At 36.3% G+C, this 26,368-nt stretch overlaps 1 protein-coding gene across 1 annotated transcript in view; it reads left to right on the top strand.

The window, feature by feature from the left end:
• LOC121640431 (CUB and sushi domain-containing protein 1-like) overlaps positions 1-26,368 on the top strand; it is a 344,948-nt gene that overhangs the window by 125,534 nt on the left and 193,046 nt on the right. The window contains exons 5-6 of the mRNA XM_041986178.1: positions 13,714-13,826; positions 16,589-16,666. Of these exons, the coding sequence (XP_041842112.1) occupies positions 13,714-13,826; positions 16,589-16,666 (191 nt within the window). The remainder of the gene's footprint in view (positions 1-13,713; positions 13,827-16,588; positions 16,667-26,368) is intronic.

Below are 26,368 nucleotides of genomic sequence, written 5' to 3'. Positions count from 1 at the left end.
CATATTACTTACTGTCAAAACTTCATTCTGTTGTAGCTTTGCATTGTTGTGTCGCCTGTTAGCTGAAACAAAGATACTGGTTATTTAAACCTTGGATAAAAAGTAGGTCCTATATGTTATTTCCTGATATTATAGCTAAAATATTAGTTAATATTATGTGCTATGTTAAACTAACACGATATTTTGATACTGTGGCTGACTGGTCTGTACACTAAAGCTGGATTAATACTTATGTGGCATCTGCGTACGGAAGGGCTGGCACAGATGATGTTGGTGAAATGTGCTCTTGCACTCGAGTATATGGTTACGACATTGTGTTGGAGTTCCTCTTCTGCTGTAACCACACAAATTCAGCAAGAAGCTCCACAAATCCAGAAGCATCTACCAATCACAACGGAGTACATCGGCGTAACCGTGCTGCAAGCAGGGGTGCACATCTAGGTCTGTAAGATTTGTGTGTCAAGCCTCCGCGGACCTATGCAGAGCTTACACCGGTGATTCGTGACCAACCTTATGCAGACGTCATGCGAGTATAAATCCACTTTCCACATCTGTCCTTGTCCAACTTAGAAAAAGCTGCAAAACCGTGCCAATGAGGAACATTTTATTAGTCCAGGTTAAATACTTATGAGGAACCTTTTAGCTTCATCAATTAGCTAAATAAATTGTGTTTATCTGGTTGCAAATGAAGTGATTGCAGCTTTTTATACTTGGTTGAATGTTGATGCCTGAGGATTTTGTTAAAAGCTCCATATGGTAATGTCATGGTTTATTTTACTGCATAAAACAGTTGGTGGGTCCTGCTGGAACTAGCATAGCTCCACGGGTGGGTTGCTGCCTGATAGAGTTTAGGAAGTTGAGTTGACGTTTTCATTTTCTAATTTTGCATAAATCATATTAGGTAAAGTTCCTCTTAACCGCGTCATGTTTTTACTTTTTTTGTTAGCAAATATTGGTGTTGGTAATTGTGCTTTTATTGTTGAGAGATACAGACTTCCGATTGGAGGGGAATGTTTAAGTCCCACCCTCTGCCAACAGCATCCCTGTACTAAAAAGAGAAAGGGAGAAAAGCCGGCATGTGCTGCTGAGGGCAGAAGTTAATAAAAAATCATAAAAAAAAAACAAAAAAAAACATGAAGTTTAATAGCTGCGGTGGTCTGAATGAGTGTCTGTCTCTTGGCCTAATTTTGTTTACCAGTCCGGTCCTGCTTATGGGAATTTCTGCAAGTTATGTGTGCATGCTCTTAAAAAGCAAGTTAGCTTAGCCTCATCGACTTCTAATTTGAAGAGACATTTGGAGTTGAAGCATCTATCCAGTTTGAAAGGATATCTGCAAGTCCCTGCCATTTAAAAAAAAAGCCATTAGAAAAGGGTAAGACCCCCTGCCAACAACCCCAGATGACCCAGATCACACTGCCTGCAACCTTCAGCGGTATGACATCCCAGCAACAGGTTAGTTAATTACAGGTTTCTCAACATCAGTCCTTCATTCTCAGTCCTAACTTAAAACAAGTGAAATGAACTGAACTTTGAAATAGTTAAAAATTGAAAGGGTGAACTATGAACGTGAACTATTCATTTTAAAAATGAATGAACTAAACTTTAAATTAGTTCATGAGAGGCATGAACTTGCACAACACTGGATTCGGATGCATTAATTAAGGTTGAGGCTTGAAATTTTAAATGCAAGCTTCATGTATTTTTATTTTTTTTTTTATTTTGTGACTGCATGTGATGTCTCCTATGGGGAAAGATGCTTTGTGCTGCAATGCTCAAACAACTAAATTAATAGGTCGACAGATAAATAAGTTGAGTGAAAGAGGCAAAGAGAATAGCAGGAAATGGAAACAAAAGGAATGGAGAATAATTGTGCTTTAAGTGCTGTCACTAGCAGAGCAGTTGACATCAACCATTGCATTCTCGTGATACCATTTGTGTAAGTGGTTGAATGCCATGTGTGAGTGTGCTTGTGTGCATGTGCTTGTGTCAAGTCTTAAGTGGTCCGCTGACAGGGCGCGCTGTTGAGGATTTCTCTAGGCTCTGACAGATAACACGCACTCAACTATTCACACAAAGCTTGGCTCTGACCGTATAACATTCAAGGACCAGTCAATGCACCCTCTGCAATTCAGGAGGAAGATTTGGAACATAGAGGAGAAAATATATCCAACATTTTGTCACATGGATAATGGAGACTTTAACAACTGAAGTCCTTTGCTTTGACCTGAAGGATTTCAGATCATAGGGCACATAATATCAAAGAGTTTATGTTGTTCAGTTCAAAAAAATAAAACCCTGAAACCTAGCCAGGTTGTGAAATTATGTACCACAACAAAAAAAAATAGATCTTTATAGATGTACAGTATATTTTGAAGTTAGGTACAACTTTTTTTTTCTGTTACTGAATATGCTAAAGAAATGGGTAAAAAGACAAAGGTTCTAACTCAGGAGAGGGCCGGATGTTTTATACCCAAAGAAAGTCCACTGATAAATGCAAAAGTCTGCAGGATTTCGCAAAAATATATTTAAAAGGTTTTCTGCCATGCAGATTCTTCTACAATGCTAAGTGTTTTTCTCCAGAGAAGGTATTATGTAATGATTGACATTTTCACTGAGGCATCTGGACAGGTCATTGTGAAAATGAGTGACACCTGACAGGTCCACTGTGACGGGTCCTTCCTGTTTACGGGGAGATTTTTCTGATTGGCTGTCCCAAAAGCAATTTCCTGTTTCATGTTCCTGTCTACTAGCTGGCAGGTTGAATGCCATGTTGACTAGCTGTCACACATAGACACATACCCACAAACACTGCTGCACAGATACACAAAGTACGGGCTTAAACACATACACAAACTCTCAATATATTATTTGCGACTAACCTGCTGGTTGTTATGCTTTTAAAAACTGCTAGCTGAGTGAGGTCATCCATAAGACTGCCTAAGGCTTTACGAAGAATGGCAGAGGGAATGAAAGCATTCATCTAAGAGACTAAATGAATGACAGAGACAGGGTCAGTCGAGAGGGTCAGAGAGATGTCATTAGACCTCTAGTTATTTGTATTGCTTGTGTGTACTGTACTACAAAGGCTTTATTATGTTGTGAGGCCTTTAGTATGTTTCTTTATGTTCATCTATTTAACAAGTGAATTGTCAACAGGCCACACAGTACACTCATGTCACATTTCCTGTATGGCTGTGACAGTGTTATCAGGGCCTCTGTTCATGCGTTTCCTTGTGCATTTTGATGAAGCACCACAATTTATCAACAGGGAAAGAGCAGCCACCACCATATTTTACTGCACATTTTCATGGATTGCGGGATGTGAAGACCCAAAAGCAGGACAGAGAAGCAGGAGGCAGATGGGTGCCGGAATTAAGGTTTTAATTTGGAAGCACTTATATGGACGACACATCAGAGACACAACGGGGAAACAAAACAGAGCCTCAGCTACAACTAAACTAATCCAGCCCCAAACCAGAAAACCCACAAGGCATGACACAGGTGTTGATTCTTAAAGTGATCAAATGCATTTTGGTCTGAGTTAATCTGGTCATTAATGGCTCCATCAGCAAATGTATGGATGAAGAGTGTTTTTTTTTTTCAAATGCTAATTTTAAATCTTTCAGCACCACACTTAAAGAAAGAATTTTAAATGCGTATTTATAAATGCGCTGCATGGCCTTTTTCAGTTTGTAGAAGAAACTGTTATCAAAGTGAAATGATGTTTCTTTCTTACTTGATTCAAGATTCAAGCAATTACAAGTGCATTTTTAAGAATAAAAAGATTGTATACAGTGAAATATCCTTGAAATTTCAACATTTGATACACGGTTGTATTATTTAAGAATACATGTTAAGTTTATATAATTGAAAAATTAGTTATTCTTAATAAGATTTTTCAAACTCTACTAGAATTTAGACAAAGTCTCAGGTCATTCCAGCTGTGAAATCCCCTCCCCCTCTCCTTTTACCCTAACTTGTACCCTAACTCACTCTTCTTTCTTTATTTGTGTTCAAATCGTCCTAGCATTTTCATATTGCTCTCTCAACACTCCCTCAGGCAATCTATCTCTTATTTTTTTTTCCCAACCTTTCCTTCCTTCCTTTCTGTCCTCCTTTCCTTCTGGTCTTTCAAAGCAGCGATAAACAGTATCACTACTCATGTAATTTTTTTCCAAGCGAATAAATGCAGTCTCTGCAAGAGGCTAGTGCTCCATATTGAAGTTGCATTGCCATCAACAGTTAATCACATTTTGTTCCTTAATGGCCACTAAATCATTCACATTCATTTCAACTCAGTCGCAAGTGAAAACTCATAAATTTACTACAGTGTATTATCACTGTGGTAGCCATGGATTTTTAATAAGCAGTGGTTTGTGATGCTGATTTAACCAGACTGAAGTAATCCTTGAGTTTTCCCTTCCTCCTTTACCTCTTTCAGACTTTTATTAAGCTAAATGAAAGGGTATAATTTCCAGCAATTGCAATAAACCGTCATTATATGCAATGTGATGAGCTGCTACCTGTGAGGCAGGTTTGTTAACACCTGCAAAAGGTCATGTCTGTTTCAGTAAAGGTGGTGTGATTCTAAGTCCGAACACACAAGTTTACAGGTAATGGCAAAGATGACTTTTAAAGCAAACCTTTTGAGTTTAGCAAGTAGAATCCAAAGCTCATCGTGTCCATTTCCACTAACCAGCTTGGAGCAAATAAGCTTCAGTAGGACTTGAGTTCTTATACAGATAAAAGTGATGCGTTCAACTGGTTTCATCCATTGATAAGATGTTACTCAACTACTTGCACATTAATATAAAATATTAAAGGGATGTAACTGTGACTCTATGAAGACTTCAGTGATAGAACTTACTCCATACACTGTCAACTCTCATTCAAACGGCAAATATTACATAAACACTGTAGCACAAGCATATCTAAATGGAGCCATGAGGAACATTAATGTAGTATGAATAGCTCACCATCACTTTGAAAGTTTGATGAAGATTTTATTTTCAGGTTTCTCATGTCCCTAAATGGCTTTGATGACTCTGATACTACATCCTTTCATGGTTACTCTACCAGAAGACAAAGCTAAGTGCACCTTATGGCACCATTTATTACTCCAGATCACATTTCTGCCAAGCAAATCTTAAAACTACGTGGATAAACTATTGATTCTTTTCTTTTCTTTTCTTTTCTTTGTTTGTTTCCTGTGACCAAAAAAATACATTGTTATGTAATTATACAGTATTTATTTTTTCTCACAGTCATGTTAAGGCCTGTACTTTGAATCCAAACTTATCCAGAAATGTAAAGGGCACCACAAAAGTCCTGCAGCATCTGGATAAAGCTAGTCTTCAGAGCCTGTACATGTTGGGTCCAGCAACATCTACCATATAATATAGATTTTCTTACTTTCTTGTTTTCACTTTCTTTTTTTATATTTTTATTTCTCTCTAACCTGCCTCTTGTCTTTCTTTGTATTTGTTCTCTCCTTATTTTTATTTTTATTTTTTTGGTTTCCTCTCATTTCCACTCCTTTTAAATCCCCAACTTTCTCATCCTCTTTTGTTGTTTCCTGTTTTTTCTTCCTTTTTGTTTCTCCTGTTTTTTTTGTTTTTTTTTTTATCACCACTGCTCTCATAGTCTCTCTTTTCTTGTTTTCATCATTTGTCCTGCTATAACATTAATATTTTAAATTGTGTTTACTGACTGTGTGTGTGTGTCTTTGTGTGTGTGTTTTTCGTGTGTGAATGTGTGGGTGTTTAATAAGATTAAAGTATCTATTTACCCAGGTTTTGCACTGAACACTTGGAATAAACAGCTATCTGTTGTGGATAATGTGCTTTAACTTCTCAGACTTATGTCCAATGATTTATTCTTAGTGGGTTTCTTTTTTTTTTTTTTTTTTTTTGGTCATTCTGTAGACACACACATCAACAGGGACTAGCAATAAAAGCAGCAATGAAACAAGGCTAAATTTATGCATTTTTCTTTGTGTTCATGTATCACCAAAAGAAAGGCAATAACAACAGAAAAGAAATACCTCCTGCTCTTTTTTGTGACTACGCTTTTCATCTTATCAGTCTAGCAAAACCTTCCCTTTTTTCCCTTTTCCCTTTTTCTTCTTTCTTGTACTCTTATCTTCTATCTTCTTTTGTCTTGACTCTTTCACGTCTTTTTTCTACACTTTGCTTTCATTCTCATGATCTGTTTTTGGGGGTGTGGGGGACGGGGGGGGGGGGGGGCTGTCAAAGTTTATGTAATAATGCTTTAGAACAATCTCACTTAACACATTTTTGCTTTTAAAATGTTTATACAAACATGCTATAAAGGCAAGTAATTAGCTAGATTCTTTATCCTCATATCTTTTAGCTGATGTGTTAATACAGCATAGCTCTGTTTGCCAACCACCATATGAATTAGAAAGTAGAATTACACACTTTGAATAGGCAAAGCGCTGTTGACATACCTAATTTCTTCAAGCCAAGCAAGCACTTCTAGCACTGGTGCTGGTATGAAATAGAATAAAGAAAAACAAAGCAAAGCAAAGCAAAAAAAAAAAAAGAACATTTGTTAAAAACAAATTAAATAAAATTGGAGCACCTTAGAGTGACTTAACACTGATCTAGGCCATAGCTTTACAACACAACAGCCTGGTGAAGTTGACCCTTCCTTATTTCAAGGAATGTTTGAGCACTATTGGCCTTTTTTTTTTCTTTTTGTTTTTTGAAGTTGCTTGATAGGAAGGGGATAGACACGCAACTTGAGTCCAAGCCGGGAATCAAACCCAGGCCTGTTGCTATGTGGCGCTTTAACCTCTGTACATGATGAACCAACTCAACCAGCTGAGCTATGTTGCATCCCACCATCAATGTTTAACCTTAAATTGTAACTTTGCTATGCTTACCATGTAAACAAAAGTTCACATTACACATCATCTAGTGATATCGCTGCAGAGGAACAAATGTAGACATGTAGTGTCTGATTGAGTGTTCAATTCACCTCTGCCAGCATGCATCCTGTACTGTGTTCACCTTCTTTCTCAGTCACAATTACTTCTTACAACAACTACATCAAACAGATGATGCACAAAGCCACTGTCTTGAGGAGAATGATTTAGCTAGTGGCCGCCCTTTCCTCCTTATCTATCCTTCTTTGTTTGCACTGCTCTCCTGCAGCTTCACTGTCTTTCTCATTTATTTCTATTCTATACAATCAGGAATTAGTAATGCCGGCCCTCATTTAGGCTTGCCTTCTGGTACTTTCTTTCATCACTTTTGACCTCCTATCAAGGCCCATGCAACCTTTTTTGTTTTCATGTAAGTGAACGTCTCCCTCTAACCTCCTCTCAGCCAGCTCCTGTATTCAAGCTGATGTTTTGCAGGCATCCTCTCTGCTTTTGTCCTCTCTATCAGCTCTCGTTCACTTGTTTTCCTTCTTGTCATATGAAAACCAGCTTTGCTGTCTTGTCCTGGCCTGTCCTTCATTTCTCTGCTGTCCTCTCCAGCTCCAGAGTGCTGCGAATCAATGATTTTCTTTCATTGTACCTATCTTTCTTATTTTAATCAGTCTTTTCTCTGTTCTCCTCTTATTTGTTCTTTAAAAAAAATAAATAAATAAATAAAACTTGTGTGCCCTTCTCTTCAGCTCAGTCTCATCCATCCTTCTTCTGCCTCTCACCTCTTATGTCTACCTCACTCCAATGTCAGGCAGCTGGCATGTTTCCATCAATAATGGAAGAGACGCACCATTTCTTGTTTCATTTTTATGTTTCTCCATCTACTCATAATCTTTCCTTATTATTCTGATGTTCTTACGCATGACTTCATTCACTTTACTTTGTTTAGTTTTGTGCTTGTCAGCATTGTAAAATCAGTTTTTGTTATTCTGTCCTTACCCTTTTGAGACCTCCAGATATTGCTATTAGACAAGTAAGGTCTTAAAAGTTTTACTCTAACTTATAGCTAATGCAGCACATTTAATTTACCAAAGTATATACACAAAACACAGAAAAAAGTAAAATGAATTTAAATCTAAAATTACACTTCTATATGCAATTAGTAAAACTTTTTGCAGGAATTACCAGTAGGTCAATGGGCCACTGATGGTCTCTCAGTAATTAGTGCTGCCCTATCAGATGGATGTAACCTCCTGCGGCAAGTATCTAGCCACTGCCTGGTGCTACACAGTTGGATTTCGGGCCCTTTTACTGCAACATGGTGTGTCACCCTTTCGAGTTAAAGAGGAAATGCATTAAATGCATAATAAAAGTAGCCTTGGGTGGGAGTAACAGCAACCAGTTAACTAGCTATCCTCAGTGCACTCTGTGAAGTAAAACATGCAGACCCACATAGAGGGAGTTATTGTGTAAGTGGTCTGCATCATATCTGGCATTGTGTTGGCTAGATGAATTTCAACCAAATCTTTTTTACAACAGCCAAAGACTATTCAGAAGAAATCAGGCAAAAGTTATCTGTAAGCACAGAAGGAGTCTGAATTTGAGAAGAGTTCAAACACGAGTGCAAGACATTTGCATGGACAACACTAAATTTGAGAAGAGGGCATTTTGACCTAAAGCACAATATTTTTGCTTACAAGCAGAGACTTTTAGGATTTTTTAAGGAGAGTTGTATGATGAGCTAAGCATCCATATATATATATGTAAGGAATAATGCCCGACGAGGTGTCCGTTATCATAAATTAATGCACGACGCAGAGGCGGTTGCCGCCCCAAAGTCCATTAATTTATGATAATGGCCACCTTGAAGGGCATTATCCCACTAATACCACGGTTACTTACGAAAGAAAAAATAATAAATAAATTATTAATGTGTTAATGTTGTTTTTTTTACCGTTAAAATCGTAAGTTTTTCACAACAAATGGCTAAGAGGACTATTTTGTTGTGACGCGTTGCCAAGGTAACTGACTCTGACACAGAACCTGCCGTTCGGTCGGCCGCAGTTATGTTACATGACACAAACATTTCAGAGGGCGGGTGCAGCTCATACAGCTTGTGTGTGTCCAGAGGATGATGCAACATTTTGTTTCAAACAGTTAAAGTCCACAAATAGTTTCCTACATTGTTCAGTAAGCTTGCAGGCTGCTCTGATCTGGCATATCTGCAGCCCAGCATCTGAGTTTCTGTTGCCATGGTTACCAACTACTGTTTAGTCAGAGCAATATTTTACAACAGTAAGTCTATTTGACCGGAACTTCTTTCATAGGTGTCCATTATCACTTTTTAATGGACACCCTTCAGTCAATCAGAATCGAGTATTCACCTAGACCATACATATATATATATATATATATATATATATATATATATATATATATGTGTGTGTGTGTGTGTGTGCATAAAATATGTATGTATGTATGATATATGTATGTATAAAATAAAACCACATGCACATAGCAAACTGTTAATAGACTTTTATTTTTCATTTGTAGTGTATGACGGAAACACATTATCAAAAGTAAATGAATGAGCAAATACCATATTAATTGTGGCTGTCGAAATCTGGAAGCTGAAAAGAGCGTCTGAAACAGTTTAGCACATAGCAGCATGTTAATGAAGACAAACAGAAATTGTGTTCATTAAGAAGCTTGAACAAGCGAGTAAAATAAAGTACTGGAATATCTGAGCTAAGCACGAGTGAGATGCTTCCAATGGGACACATCACTGAACATGTTTTAGAGCAACAGTGCTTAGACCCTTTTGGGACTACATGTTCCAGACTGACGAGAGGTAAGAGCAAAAAACACCAGTACAGTAAACAGTGTGGTTGACAGTCTACATTTAATGACCCCATGCATTATTGTGTTGTGTGAAGAAAAACAGACCAGCAACTCCTACCCAGGTGACTGAGAATGTCAATGCAGGATGAAATCAGTCTGTGTCACCAAGAACAGTTTGTTGACAATAACACTGCTAGGGATTTTATTGCAAGATTTTAGTACATAAACACCTCATTGCAAAGATGAATGCACTTTTGAGAGACCTGCTGTGCAAAAAACACAAGCGCTGATCTATACACGTGGAAAAACAAATGACATGGTTGAGTGAGTAATTCTTTATCATAGTTTCCTTTGACCGATCAATAAGAGAGACTTTCTAATGCTGTGGCAGGAGTTCTCCATACATTTAACATACACAGTATTTTACACAGCATTTTAAATTGTTTTAAAAAAATGCAGAACATATCTTATTCTGCTCTTTTTTAGGCAAAGCCACTGCATGTTATTTATTATAGCAAAATATTGGATAAATCTCCGAAATATAATTAGCAATATATCAATAATATTTCTCAGGAGCATAAAACCTTTTATGATTATTTCCAACTCAGCAAAGTGAATCATTAAAATTTTGCTTACACTTCAGTGCTTAAGCAATACAATAATATAATGTGAACTTTTAACAGGTTGTAATGTGCCATCTTTTAATGACTTATTATTCTTTTCAATTTTTAGAATAAACAATTTTTTATTTACTTTGTGCACTATATATTTTTTTTTATTTTATTTTATTTTATTTTTTTTTAATGTTCTGGCTCACTGGCTACATGCAGAGACTTGCAGGCAAAGATAGAAATAGAAATGTGGTTCTTCAAAAATAACAAACTTTCTTTAGCAGATAATTATAAAAAAAATTATAAGTTGCCTTTTCTAAAAAGGTCTCGTAACATTTGCAGCTCTAAACATATTTTATTTAGCTGGGCTGAGGGAAAATTGGATTGTAAAGGTTGCAGACTTATGGTGGTTGGCAAGTGCAGAACTTTTCCAGTGAAACACTTTTTTTTTAAGTTCACCGAAACACAATTACAAAGATAAGTGTTTCACCAAAATCTGTGACCTATCAGAATCTGTGACTGCAGGGAGCCCTCTGCACATGTGTAGAAGATGAGTGAAGTCTTGAAAACACTTTTATATAAGTCTGAGTTCATTATAATGCAGGTACAGTAAAGTAACACATTCTGATAGCTATCAGAAATGTGCTTTCACTTTGGAAATACAAGGCTAATGTTAATCCAGGTCGGTTAGTGAGTGGTCCTCTCACCACGGAGGAGTTCCTGCTGAGCAGTATGGAGCAAGTGATCTTCCAGACTTATTTTTTTCCTACAGAATCAACATTGGCAAAGCAGACTCCCACAAAGACAGAGATCAGACAAGTCATTTTTTGTTCTGTTGTTCTAGGACAGGGAGATCTACAATCTACTTAAAGGGCTCTTTGTGAAGTTTTATTTTCTGTTTCAATATTTGACAGAGGTTTTGTGACACGAGATAAAAAAAAACCCAGAAAAAAACACTAACTAATCTAGAGAACAAACTCTTGTGGGATCCTCAGCATGGTACCATGCATATCACAAAAAGTATTTGGAAGAAAGTTCCCAACACTTCAGTTACACCTTCCCAATGTCCATTTGCAGCTGTCACTCCAAGTTTTCTGATTCTTTCTTCATGTATTTTGCAGCACACACGGTGTCAATCATACTTTTGCAACTCATAACTGTTCCAAAAAAAGGTATTTTCTCTACTTCCCTGGGAAGATCAAGGAAATAGTCCATACATACATCTGGCTTATCTAACTTCACCCTGCAGCATCGCAGCCAAAACATGGGCAGACTCTACCTGTAGGAAAGTACACTAGTTACACCTGACTGCTTCTCATAGATTTCTGTTTCCTGGAGAGCTGTGTCAGTGCTCTTAGCTTCTGTCCCATTTTAATATCTCACTTATTTTGTGTCATTATAGTTAAGATTAATATTTAACCACAGTGGGTGATAAAGATAGCACACTGGTCTGCTGTGTTCCAGATGATCTCTGTATACTCCAGATTTATTCTGCCTTCAGGCAGATATGTTGGCAGTGCTGTTTGTCTCCTCTTTCATATTTTTTAAATTTCTAATTCTTCTACTTTCTTTTTAAATTCGTGCTTAACTGTATTCACAGTGACAAAACTTAGTGTCTCTATTAACTTCTACCAAGCTCTAAACTTTCAGCAGCTCTCGTGTTCCTGTTTTTTAAGCTTTTAACTTTTCTGTTTCCCATGCCTTAGTGTATTTTACTTTGGTCTCCACATACCTGAAGCCTTATTAAAGGACAGCTTCAACAGCTCTTGTTACTTTGTGGTGGGGGGCTTGTGAAACAGTAGAACATCTGCTTCCAGGCAGACTCTTACATCATTTCCTTTTTTCTCTCAGTGCAACATTTCCCTACTTCGTTTATATTTTTTATAACTACCCCTTCGGGAGGCTGTTGGAAACAAAATGAGAGAGAGACTAAAGCTGATGTAAGACTTTACAAAGTCTACTATCTTCGTGAAGATGCTTAGGAATTTATTGTTTTTTTTTTTTTTCATTTGGGCATCTCTCCTCCATTTACCAATTCACAATCTCTATCAAATTCCTTTGCTTAGCTTTTTACTCTTTTCAGATTTGTCTTTTGCTATGCGTACGCAAAGGCTAATATTAGTAACTCGCATATTTTAAGTTCAACAACTCAGTTTTACAGTCACAAATTTCCTGTTTTGTACAACTTGCACAAAAATCACATCAGAGATATGATGACGACGATGACACTGATAATGATACTAATTATTATTATTGGTTATTTATTAGTGGATATTTTCAATCTCAAAAAAAGAAAAAAAAATAATAATAATCCAACGCAATGCATCCCTTTGTGTCCTGTATTCTGTGTTAGTGTTATATATTGTTTTAAGAGTACAAGCTTGGATGAGTGACTCTCGTTTTCTGTTCACCTTTCACAAATAATGGTTTCCTGGGTGTGTAGTGTTGTAAACTGTGGATGTGCCATCCATCATTACAAGTAAATACTTAGCATGACATGAAAAAAAGCACAGGTGCAGATTTCACTGCATATTTTAATAATGTTGATTTAATAATAATAATAATAATAATAAAAAAAAACTCAAGTGCAAGATGGGTTTTGATAGTTCTGATCATTTAGCAACCATAGTAGTCAGATCAGCTTTGGTCAGTAAGTGTAAGTCCTTGTTTCTGTCATCTTTGAAAAAACAAGAGCTTGTGCAAGAGGTATGCTTTTGCACTTTATCTTCTTGTGAGGCACTTAAAGGAAATTTCTAAAATATTAACATCAGAAAATAACTTCAGGGGTGGGTGTGTGATAGTCCTCCTTGAATAGTAAGAGATCAAGTAATAATAGTTTTACTAACTGTACCTTATCGGGATAGGTTTTGCAAATAGATTTGGAAGGTAAAATTAATCAGATTCTTTACAGCACATGTAGATCTTGCTGCAGTCTGTAATTCTGCTTTTTGTAATTACTGTACAAGACATTTCCTGCAACATCCCTACTGCTTCAGCTGCACTTTTTCTCCCTCAGCCTAAAATGCAGAGAAGCACATTGCACAGCAATACCATAACACAATAGATTTTTCTCTAAAGATGCATACTGTGGATTTGCAGTAGCAGCAGCTGAAGTCTTGTTGCATCAAATATCTTTTCTTTCACAGGTTGTCTTGTTTCGGTATCTTCTAGAAGACGCAGAAGTGTTGCTGCAACAAGTTTTTTTTTCTTTTTTTTTTTTTTTTCAGAAGGACTGCTTCACTTCAGAAAAATAGAAATGTGATTAGTTAGTTGTTGGATCTTCTTTGAGTGGCTTTTTTCTCATTTGTTTTTAATAAAGTAATGTCTTTGATTTTTGTTTTTTTGTTTTTTTTTTACTTCCAGGCTGACTGGTACAACCGTGCCCTCACCGGTGATTTCAAATAAGAACTGGCTTCGGATACACTTCACCTCAGACAGCAATCATAGAAGAAAAGGATTCAGTGCTCAGTATCAAGGTATAATATGCTCTGCAAGGCTGATTATGTGTCTATTCTTATCTGCTTTTTGAAGGACATTGTAGATGGGACCATGTTTGGCTAACAAAAAATGAATGCAGTATCAATTGAATTTTCTCAGATGTTAAAGTTAACCAATGGCCTATTCACAGGTACTAATCCCTCATTTTCAAGTTAGCAAATTCTGGTGGGACAAAAGTCCAGAAAGAAAAACCATACAGTTATAAAACCATGCTTTCTAATTTCATTGATCAACAAATGTTACAGTTGGATTTTATCAGGTGACCAGAGGATTGGCTCTTCCTGAAAGAAAACACTTTTGTCTGCCACTAAATTACTGGTTTGAATGTGATAATAATAATGATGTGTTTGATGTATGAATGTATACAATTTCAACATTTTAAAAGGAAAATAACTTTTTCTTAAAGATATTACAATTTAAGGTCTAGGCTTTATGACAATGTTGCTGGATAGGAAAGGGGGTCAGAGACCAACGGGGTGACATGCAACAAAGGGCTCCAGATCAGGATGCAAACCTGTGCAAGCTGCGTCAAAGAGCTGCAGCCTTTCTGTATGAGCTGGTTGCTCAATGACTTGAGTTTAGTCCCATAAACATCCTTGTTTTTGTTGTTTGTTTTTATCACAAATTTTATTTTATTACACAGCATTCTGCCCTAAAGTCAGTTTTATCAAAATTGACTGATATTTTTTCCCACTGATTTTCTTCAGGACAGCCTCCGGCTGCATCTGAAACACTTGGGGTTAGTGAGTTTGACAGAACCTGCTCTCGTTTTCTGACAACGCTCCTCCTTGTTTGTAATGCTTCATCAAAAATGGAGGCAGCTCTTTCCCTCTGTTGGTCTCTTCGCCATCACTGACTTTGTGGGGGAGACTTGAGACGTGCCAGCATAGGTGACATCACACAGATGGGAGGTTGCAGAACAAGTTGGATTCTCATCCTGCGTTTCTTCTTCATTTAGCTCAGACACCATGAAAACCTTTAGACGAATGTAAAAAGCGGATCAGTTCAACATTATGAAAAAATTTCACGATATTCCATAAAATGAGCTTTTACTACTGATTCCATTTTCACTGTCTGATTCGGAGATCCTGTCTGCATTTCCGCATCACAGAAATCGTTACATAGCTGCCTTTTCTTAACAGCTATTTCATAGTCATACTGAGAATAATTTCATAAATATTCCAACATTCCATCAGGTTTTTTTCTTTTTTTCTTTTTTTTAATAAATTAAAAACATTAATATAACTGCAACATTAACAAAAATGAAAAAGTCTTTCATCAAATTTGAAGGACCAAAAATTTTAGGTTCGTCAATTAGATTTGTAATCTTTGTATTTAGTTTTAGTAATTTTTAATGAAATCAGTTTTGTCTTATTTACTTATGACACGCAGAAAGGTGTTGGACCATTAACTCCACCCACATCCATATGATGCATTGTGTTATTTTTCATGTCATGCCCACTAATTAAACAGCCAAACTGAATGTGGATAAAGTTAGATTTGAGTGCAGTTTGATGATGATGATGTGTGATGATCCAAATGTGGTTTAAAAACATAAAAACTTACATTTTCTTTGGAATTTGTGTTGTAATGCTAAGCAGATAATTGTGTTATGTTCCCAGTGACAAACTGCATAAAAATTGTGGAATCTATTCACTGAATGAATTGTTCAAGAATAACATTGTAAAGCACATACTCACTGCAGAATATTTACTAGTACTATATGTATACTAATGTTGCATCACATTTAATGACATTTATTCTGTTTATGAAATTTTCCAAAACATTCAACCCTTTTTTGGAAATATTTGCACAAATGTTTGTAATAAGGCATCGATGTACAACTGTCTGTAGTGACAATGGATCAAAAATAGATTTTCAAACTTTGCTCTTTGTTCTACACAGTTCCAAACTGATTTGAACATTTGAAGCATGACCAGAATAGGACATGGAGTACATGGTCATCCCATTCTATTATTAATTCAAGTACTGTAATGGGAAGAACATTTATTGGAAGCGAAAGTCTTATATCACCTGAGTGGACTTTTTTGGACCCTTTTTTCTGGAGTCGAAGTGAGGCATAATTATGTGAAAGCATATGTTTATTTCTGTGAAGTTTCTTGGGTATAATTAGCTGATTGTAACAAACACATTTTCTCCCTTTTTTCAAAATTGGACTTTCTTTTTGCATTTTCTGGGTTCCATCTCATTTTGGTGTCACTCTTTCTGCCTTCTATTGGTCTGTAGCTTTTACCATTGGCAGATCTTTTGTGTGTGTGTGTGTGTGTGTGTCTGTTGGGGGGAGCTAGAGAGATGTGTCTTTTAGTGTTTCATGCCAAGTCTGTCTCTCAGTGGAACGTAGTGCGGTTGTAGCACAGATTTTCTTTTTTCCTCTTATCCTCTGCAGTGCTGCCACTAAGGATAAAATAGATGGAATAAATTTTAATGTTGCTCTGGTCCTTCCCTGTTTCTTCTCCCCCGTCATACTCACTTTTCTCTATTTAATTGCTTCTCTGTGTATCCTGTTGTAACTCAGAATTTTGCTATTGTATGACCATTACAGGAGGTGAATTGCGAAGCTTGATTACACAAAAATGTGGAATGTACATAGCAACCATTTTTTCCTTATTTTTTTCTTTTTTTAAATAAGTGCTTTAGATTAAGATGTACAGCAATTAAAGTTTAACAAAGAATGTTTTATAATTTAATGAATAACCTCCTTCTCTTCTGATCTCTGCAGTGAAGAAAGCAATAGAGTTGAAGTCCAGGGGGGTAAAGATGATGCCCAGTAAAGACTCCAATCACAAAAATGCTGTCTGTAAGTACATTTTATTTAGTTCATTTCAGCTAAATAGTGTAAGCATGTGTTAGTGAAATATTTTACACATCTGACCAAACACAAACACATGCTCTGTGTACACAAGGGCACACATGGTGCATTCATCTTTGATGTGGCAGGAGTCGAGATTTTATCTGTGTTTCCGTGAGGGCGACCGTAATGGAGACATGAATAACAACTGCTTTCTGTTTTCTTTTTTGTCTTTATTTTCTTTATTTTTTTTCATTGCAACTTTGAATATATTTTTTTATCTCAACCTTTATAATTAATTCCCACAGTTCATTTATTTCAGTGCAAACCAGCACATTGCCATTGTTTATATGTCCTTCAACTTGTTCTGTATATGGTGCAGTATAAGACTGGGTTTAAAAAATAAAATAAAATCCTATATCGATTCATAAACCTCTTTTCCAGTAATGTGACCTTGTGTGACTTACAGAGGCTCGGCCAGATCTTAGCATACATTCACACAACTGGTTTCCTTTGTCGCCTCTGTTCAAAATCAGCTTCTGTTGCTCAGATGATGTCAAATTCAGATGTTTCCATTCACCAGTGTCGATAACATTCCCCTATAAAGTATTTTGCAGCATATTATCGCTCACAGCAGCTAACACGAAAACTGCGGCCTCTCACATTAGCAACTAATGCTAAGACCGCCATGTTCCACAACTGGAAGTGATGTCACCTCGTTCATATGTACTTTGAAATAAATCTGACATGGTCATTTAAAGTCCCATTTCCTCTACAACAGGTTTACACTTTGTCCTTTTATCAAACAGAAAACATTCTGATGCTATTTATCGGATTTACATGACGGCATGTCATAGCTGCTCTCTGTGTTCACGTTGTTCAGTTGTACGACTTAACATAAACTTAGTAACTGAGATTTGAATGTTAAGAGTATTTAGAGTGACTCCAGTGAATGAAACTGTTTTATCAGGACATTTTAAAAGTTTTAACTTTTTTTTTGTTTGCTTTGTTTTGTTTTTTTTTTTTGTTTTTTTTTGTCACAACATTTCTGGCGATGAATCTTGGGAAAAAATGCATTGTTATGCTATTTAAGAAATCTATGTAGACGTGTCAGATCAGATTATTAGAGTAATCTGTGTAGAGTTTAACTGTGTAATCATTGTTGGTGATTTTTAACATTCATGCAGACAACCCTCAGGACAAAGGGACTAAAGACCTGTGTAACACTCCGGACAACTTTGGACTAAGTCAGCACATAACAGAGCTCACACACATTAAAGGACACACTCTAGATTTACTGATTTTAAAGGGTTTGGACTTTTACAAGGTTACTAGGTGTGATGTGAGCCTGTCTGATCATTACTGTGTTTTCTTTAAGATTACGATTCCTGCTCACACAAATGTCTCAAGGGAGGCGATCACAAAACGGTGTATAACTGAAAACACAAGTGGGATGTTTAACTAGGTCTTCTCTTTAACACCTGCCCTGTCAGTGGGTTTAGTTGATAAGCTTGTCAGTAGTTTTAATGCTAACATGTCAAATATTCTGGATGCTATTGCCCCCATTAAGCTGAAGATTGTCTCTGGAAGAAAAAAGTCTCTGTGGAGAAACTCCACACTAGTGAAAAATGAAAAAAAGAGAGCTGGAAAGCTGAGCAAAGATGGAGACAAACAAATCTACAGGTTCATTATGACATGTATAAAGAGAAATGTCACTCTTATAATTTACAGCTGACCTCACTGAGGACATTATTACCAAAAACTGTCATAATGCTCAGACCTTATTCACTACTGTCGACAGGTTAACAAACCCTCCTATTCAACCAAGGCCTGCAATGAGTTCACCAAATTCTTCACGGACAAAATCCAGAATATCAGACAAGCAGTTGGTTCATTGTCCATTGAAAACCAGTTTAAACACCATGACCGTTTAATCCCATTAACAGCAAAGATCTGGGGGGACATCTTATGCTGAATTCTTCCTGTTGCTGTTTGGACATCCTGCCCACAGATTTTTTTCAAAAAGGTCTCAAAGACTTTGGAGCCAGATCTGTTACAGATTGTAAACTTGTTTTTAATTTTGGGGTCTTTCCAGAGCTTCTAAAAACAGCTGTAATCAAACCTCTAGACAAGACACAAATGAACAGCTACAGGCCGATCTCAAATCTTCTGTTTCTAAGTAAGATCCTTAAAAAAGCCATTTTCATCAACTAAGACAATTTTTAACACAAAACTACTGCAACAATGTCTTCTAGTCAGGTTTTAGACAGCACCATAGCACTGAGACTGCTCTGAGCAACGTCAGAAAGTACTTTGTGTCAATAGGTAACTTTACATCTGTCCCTCCCCTTCCCTTCTCAGGATGCAACAAGACACGATGTCACCTTTTACATCAATGTGCACGTTTTCTTAGCATATGAATTAGGACTGGGGTATCCAGCCCTCAAAAAAGTCAGAAAAATTTGGGAAATCCCTGCACTTTCGCTAAAACCTTGCAGAAACACTACAGGACAGTATGAGGAAAGAAATCTCTCCGTCTTGGCAGCGCTGATGTGTTACAGATGTTCTGCATAGTTGTTTCTATGAATTTGATTGGATCTGATATCTGCAAATAGGTTTAATAACAAAACTGTGTTGAATTTTACCATCCAAATATCTAAAGTAAATTTTTTCAGGGGCTCTGCCAGGAGTAGATGTATGAAAGTGTGTGACTGAGTTTGTGTTCAGATGAAGCTGAACACACATGTTGTGTTGTACATTTGTCAGCTTTGATGTTTTATAAATTTTCAGCTTTGTTGTTCTCATGAGTCTGATTGGATTTGATGTCTGTAAATAGTGTTTTAGAAAATAATATTAAATATATGTTGAATTTTATATTCCAAAACTTTAAAGAATATATATATTTTTTTTATTTTGTTTTTTCTCTCACATACGCTGGGTCAAATATCTACTCTTCAGCAGCATTTATAGACACCATATTATTCTCCCGTCTATGTATTTAATGTTTTAACAGGAAGTTTTTTGATATCTCATTAGAGAACTTTTCATCACCAAAACAGGGCACATATTGAGGTTTTCATGATTATTGTCTGTATTTATTAAATTGTGACATGATATAGATATCCAATATCCCCTCTGTAAAAAACTATGAACCTGGGTTAATTCAGTGTTAAGATTTTTTCATAGAATTGTATGCATATTAGTGCATTTGTTTTTATATTTAATACCTAATTTGCATATTTAAACATTAAAAAACTTGCAATACAAAAAAAAAAAAAAAGTTTTAATGTGAGAAATAAATAAGTTCCAAGGTGATACCTATTAGTTATAAATTTTAGTCTATTCACTTGTAGTGTCTCATCTTAAATTCTTCATTTATTTTTAATCTCTTTAATCTATTTAAACATACTGGAGTGTTGATGTTGTGGTATTTCATGGCCAAAACAGGAAACTTTCTCAGGGTTCAGAAACAGACAATGAAGCCTTTAGATATAAACCAATAACAGCTTTAAAATGAAATTGTATGTTTGTTTTCTAATGTTCATTCTTAGTGGCAATTCCTCGTTTTGGTTTGATCTTACTGTTTTTCCAAATTATACAGACAGACTGAATCCCTGTACGGTCTACGTCCTGCATATTATTGGTTTAAAATCACAATAGAAAAAGTTTTGAATACAACCAGCAAATCATTCATGGGCAGGGAAAATAGCATGTTGGCCTGACCAATTAATAAATCTCCTCATCTAATTATAATAATTATGACTGTTTCCCAAATGAGGAAATGATGTGTTATCATAGAGCTGAGACATATGGAGGGAGAGGATGTGGTTAAACAAGTCAATCATTGTGTGCCTTTGACATGGGTGTTTGATTTTTGTTCTTTGGTTATTTTAAAAGATGACTGCAGTCATTCCTTTACCTTAACCACATGATTTTCATGTCAACAAAGTGTTCTGACCTCAAGGAATTTGACATTTAAACCCAAACCACAATGTTAATAGCCTGATATCAGACACAGTTGTCACGCCAACAAACTGCTTCCAGTTTCACTGTGACATGGCCGCTGCTCTAGTTTATTTCCAAAGGAGAGGGTGTTGGATTTTCCCTTATACCTGTCATGACAGACAAACAATAAAAAAGACTGTAAGGAAAGGAGACACAAAGAATTTTTGGTCATTGAAATTGTTGAACCTGCATTTGATCTGGATCAAAGACATATCAATAGAATAATAAACAATTTAGGAAACTGAGCTCAAATAACATACCTACTCTTTTTAAATATTGCAGTAAGTTTGCTTGCTCTCCAGGGGTGGGTCTAGAACACTGCTGGGTGGCCAGGCAGGTGTACAGACAAACAAAAAGGTTGACACACATAAAAATAAGTTTTTGTGTTCACTTAGGATTATCCTGCAGCGCATGGCTTTAATCAGTGCTGCATGAACATTTACCCTCTTTAAGCCAAATCACAAGTTTCATTAGTGTTTTTTTCAGCATTATTGATCATTTAACTTTGCACAGTCATCACATCTGGTGCCGTTATGAGTTTTACATCCTCTTCATAAAATGTAAACAGCTTGGAGAGATAAAAATAATCACTTATGTAGGCATCTGGCGAGATGATGTTTTATAAATGCTGCGCAATGATTAAGAACATGGTATAACGAAAGAGATTATATAAAAGTGAATTATAAGCTGCATTCACTTGCACTTTGTTATCTGAGATTTACATAAGTTAAGGTCAGTTTACATTAAACATTTGTTAGCATTTGATTATCTGTTCATGGTGTGAGGTGGTAGTTAATGGTTTTATTACTGATGACAGTTTTAATGTTTATAAAAAAAATAGAAAAATACATTCCAGCATTTGCCTACCAGTGTGTAGAACATTTTAAATATTAACACTGAACTGTGTTTTAGACAATTGAACATGGAAAGTAAAACTCTTCTGTAGCTTCATGATTTAAAGCACACACACCAAACACTTTCTTAGAGAAAGCCTCAAGGTGATGTATGATGAATACAGCTTGTTTAAACGCTGGCACCTTCTGGCAGTAGGCGTTACTGTTTATGCTTTATTTAGGATGTTAAAGAAAAGAAACTCTCAAGTGGCTCTATTTAAATCTACATATTTACTGAGTTTCAGCTTTGTCATGCCACAATGGATCACCCCGCTTATCAAGCTGTTGTTTGAACAGGAGACTTAGGTAGCTCAGATGAAAAAAACTTGTTCATTAGAATGAAATTTGGTGGATTGTAAATGGTAAATAATGATAGCACAACAGTCATTGATGGCAGAGATATTTCTTTTTGGCCTGAATCGCCTCTAGAACTGTGTTAAGATCATGTGAATAAAGCGTTGAATTATCAGAGAGGCCCAAACTCATTCCTCATCCTTTCCTTAGCATTTAATGGAGCTTCATGATAAAATCCTCATCAATAATTTGTCTGATTTATATGCTCAGTTATGCATCTGCCACTGCAATCAACATTAGTTGGGTGTTTTGTGAGTGTGTGCAGGTTTTCGGTGTATAAGACACATTTTATGTGCTGGCATGGCTCCTCGTGTTTTGCTACAATAAAATTTTGAACCAGTTTGCTCAGTGTGTACTTGAGTGTGTGTATATGAGAATGTGATCACTTCCTCGGGCAACTCAGTATATTATGTTTATCAATAATGCGGTGCTTGGTGAAAGGCTCAGATCTACCCACAGGCACACATTGAATACAGTATCTGCTATACTTGTACCATGCACACATTCAAATATACACAACAGAAACATATTTATATAAACAGAGTTGTTTCGTTGTAAAAGAATTGCCTGAAGTCAGTCTGTTGAGTTCAGACCTATTGGTTTTACTTGTTTAAAGGAGAGCCAGCTGGCAAAAACATGAGCGTTGTGATTTGACTTATTCATTGTTTTCTGTGGAGGTGTCTCTCCAACTGCATGGTTCCTACATATACTCAAGGCCACTATGTCGTAAGCCAATGTCAGGTGAGATGAACAAATCCAGTAATATCATTGCAATGGTAATGTGTACAGGCAAAGCACTATTCCCACTATTAGCCATAATATAAATAAAGGCAATATCCAATTATGATCTTTAAATAATTTTAGATTGAATATTCCTTTTGTATGTACAAGTTGCCATAGTCAAATGAATAACTCACATCCACATTACAGTATGCTTTTTCATGCAATTACAGTGTTTTTAACCTTCAAAATCTAAATTTTATCCTTCATCCATTCAGTCATTTTCTATACCGCTTTGTCCTATTCAGGGTCGCGGTGGAGCAGGAGCCTATTCCAGCAATTAGCAGGTGAGAGGCAGGATAAACCCTGGACAGGTCGCCAGTCTATTACAAGGCCTACACAGAGAGACAGACAACTGCTCATGCTCAAACTCACTCCTAGGGAGAATTTAGAGTGACCAATTAACCCAACATTCATGTCTTTGGACAGACCGGTCAGCCCACTTAAAGTGTACGGGCAGCATGCACGACTTTTATGTTCCTACCACAATTTGCCGCTCTGTTCCTGTCATTTAATTATAATGAAAAATAATTGAATTCAAACATTAACAAATTATAATTGAATCGGCACATGCCGCATTGTAATGAATCGATTAAATAGTAAATTGGCCAACCCCTAGTTTTAATATTGTGTCTAAGAACAGCACACTTCACATAGCTTAATTTTTACATTTTTATTTTGTTTTAGGTCAAGAGGCTCACAAAGTGGCATAGTAAGTAAGTGGCAAGTAAGGTCATAGTCAGATTTATATTAAAATAATCAATAAACAATTAAACATTGCCATTGTTACTGGTCATGAGGTAGAAGGTAGAAGTATAGGAAAAATAATAGAGGCAGACCTGAATTTCATATTTTGTTATACATGTCTGAAGATGACTTAAGACTAAAGACTCAGCTGCCTTAACTGAGCTGACCTCACGAGTTGTAAACGTCCACTGGTCCCGATCTTACTGCATATTTCCTTTGGTGAAACAAAATAACATTAATTACTAATGTTTATTGCAGAAATGCTCAATGACCCATCCCACCTGTAAAATAATTGTTGCATTTTCTTATCTGTGATCATTATGTGGATCCAAAGAAGGATGATAATGACTGTGAACTTAGCAGTTCACAAAGCTGTTAAGCTTTTCAAGCTTTGGAACATAATATGAAATTACATTTCCCAGCAAGGGACCAATACTCACTGAAAGTACACTGGCATGGAGACCAGACTTTAAAAAATAAATAAATAAATAAATAAAAGGTCTTTATGCTGGTTCAATGAAATTACCTGAAGATGTGCCGTCATGCTGGCAATCAGGGTTATTAAAACATGAAAACAGAAAATCAAGGTCAAATTTTAGTCCTAAGCCGGTATTTGAACAGCATTTCTTTACACTGTGTGACTCCCACTGGTGATATAATCGCTCTTTAGTGGAATCTTACTGACTTTTTTGCAATATACAATCATTATAAAGAACCGGAGTGTAATGGTAATGAGTTTTATCTGTCTAGAGAATGGAGTGCTTATGAATCATAATCTAAAAGACTGTCTGTAACAGCCACTTCCCTATATTAAAGACAGTCCAATAGGCATACTCATACGAAGATACATATAGGTTTTCAAGAATAAAAAAGAAAAATACATATGAATAACTCACACAATCACAGTTATTTAAGATCCCACACTGATCATACTGAAGCTACTGTAAAATCATTAAGACGAAATCAAGCAAGCTATGTATGGCAATTTGAAATACTTTTATTGAAAGCAACTTATTTTGTACTTAACTTCTTTCATAGTGACATTAGCTGACTTCTTAAGATGTGTCATAATTATAGAGAGGCTGAAAGATGTGATTAAGGATTTTTACTCCCTAGACAATGACCTAGAACTGTAATAAATCATCACTGTGAGAGTGTGACTTATAATAAGTCTTTTTCGGGATTGTCAGGCAAAGTGGTGCAATTTATTTCAATAGAAGACCACTTGAAACAGGAAATTATAAGGTGGAACAACAATACAGCAAAATGGTTTATAGGAAGCTCACAGTCACGCAAGCTTTTGGCATGAGAATAGAATAGTACAATTTGTTTTTATAATATATAGCTTTAAACTTGGTTGGGATTGAAGATGCTTGGTGGATAGATGACTGTAGACTTCAGCTCTGGGGTGGATTTGCTTTCGGGCTGTAGAAGAGGAGAGAGAAAGCAGAGAGGGTGAGAGGCAACATGATGAAGGACGCAGAAAAGAGTGTATGAGATAACTGCACTTTAAACTTTATTTCATCAACCAGCAGGCGCCTGAAGAGCACCTTTAAACCTCTTACCTGAAACACATCTGCTAATTACACATAAACATCGGGATTCTCTCCTTTTATCCACACACTATATACAGTTTCCAAGTACACTGTTTTTTTTATTTCGTTTTTTTTATTTTTTATTTTTTTTCCATCTGCTCATTTGTTATCTGTTGTAACTACATTAGACAATTTACCTACTTGGCTTTATCTTTTTGTTTTCCTCAGCCAGTTTGAAACTCAGTAAAATAACTCACGTGAAAAAAAAACATCAAAAGTTGCAGCGATAGGATAAAAAATTAAAATGCATTTTTATCTTCAGCTTTACAGTCACACACTTATTTTGGCAACACTGAATCCTTCCCTGTTTTCCAGAATGTATTTTTACACTGATTTCCCAGTTAATCTGCTGTGAACATTTGTGATCTGTGGGTGGAAGTCAAATACCTGGAGAAACCAATGCAGACACAGCATACAAACTCTATACAGAACCTCTACACAAAAAAAGGGCCCAGCTGAGATTCATACCAGAACCCTTCTTGCTGTGAAGATGACAGAGCTAACCAAACCACTTCACTTTTAATTGTTGCATATTTCTTTCCTTTTTGGGTTTTGCCACTCTGGAAACTTTGTATATTTTATTTTATTTATTATTTTTTCACCACCACCTAATTTATGTCCTGGCTCAGGACATAAAGTCGTCAGCCATTTTGAAGGCCCCTGGTTGGATTCCCTGCTTCCTCAGTCCGTCTGTATCATATGCAGTGATGGGAAAAGCAGCGTTAAAATAAATCGCGTTACTCTTTCAGTGACGGGTAATTTAACCAGTTACTCTTTCCATGATTACAATGTTGTTACCAATAAAAAGTGTTGTTACTATAATTCAGCACAATGAAGCTGCCTTCATCTGACTGGCTTAGGAAGTAGAACAGTCATTAAATTGATGCTGATTGAATGAGGAAGAGTAAAATGTCATGTTTAGCCAAATGAATGTCATGGTAAGCCAAACAAACGTACGGGCACATGCGAATGAACAACAGACACATGCTGCAATGGTAAGTCCAGAGAATAGTGGAAGTACAGACATTACTTTTCCTGAGCCCAACATTGATAGTAAGCCCTATCGTTAGTGTAGTGCTAAGGTACAAACACATTATATTAATGAAATTGTTCCCTATTTTTTTTTGTTATTGGCTTTTGATAATTGTATCTGCTAAATTAATAAAACGTGAATTGTGAAATGTGAATGCTTTAATTCAAAGTTGTAAATACTAAACAGTGTCATAAAACTGGAGAGGAAAATATGCTAAGTTGATCAAGGGAGCACATAACCATCACCAAGTAACTCAAAGTCAGTCACACTTCTGGGATCAGTCTGTCCAGTTGGGAAGTAACAC

This window comes from Melanotaenia boesemani, chromosome 1 (genome assembly GCF_017639745.1).
Source record: "Melanotaenia boesemani isolate fMelBoe1 chromosome 1, fMelBoe1.pri, whole genome shotgun sequence".
NCBI classification, from domain to species: domain Eukaryota; kingdom Metazoa; phylum Chordata; class Actinopteri; order Atheriniformes; family Melanotaeniidae; genus Melanotaenia; species Melanotaenia boesemani.
This window is presented reverse-complemented; position numbering and strand designations above follow the sequence as displayed.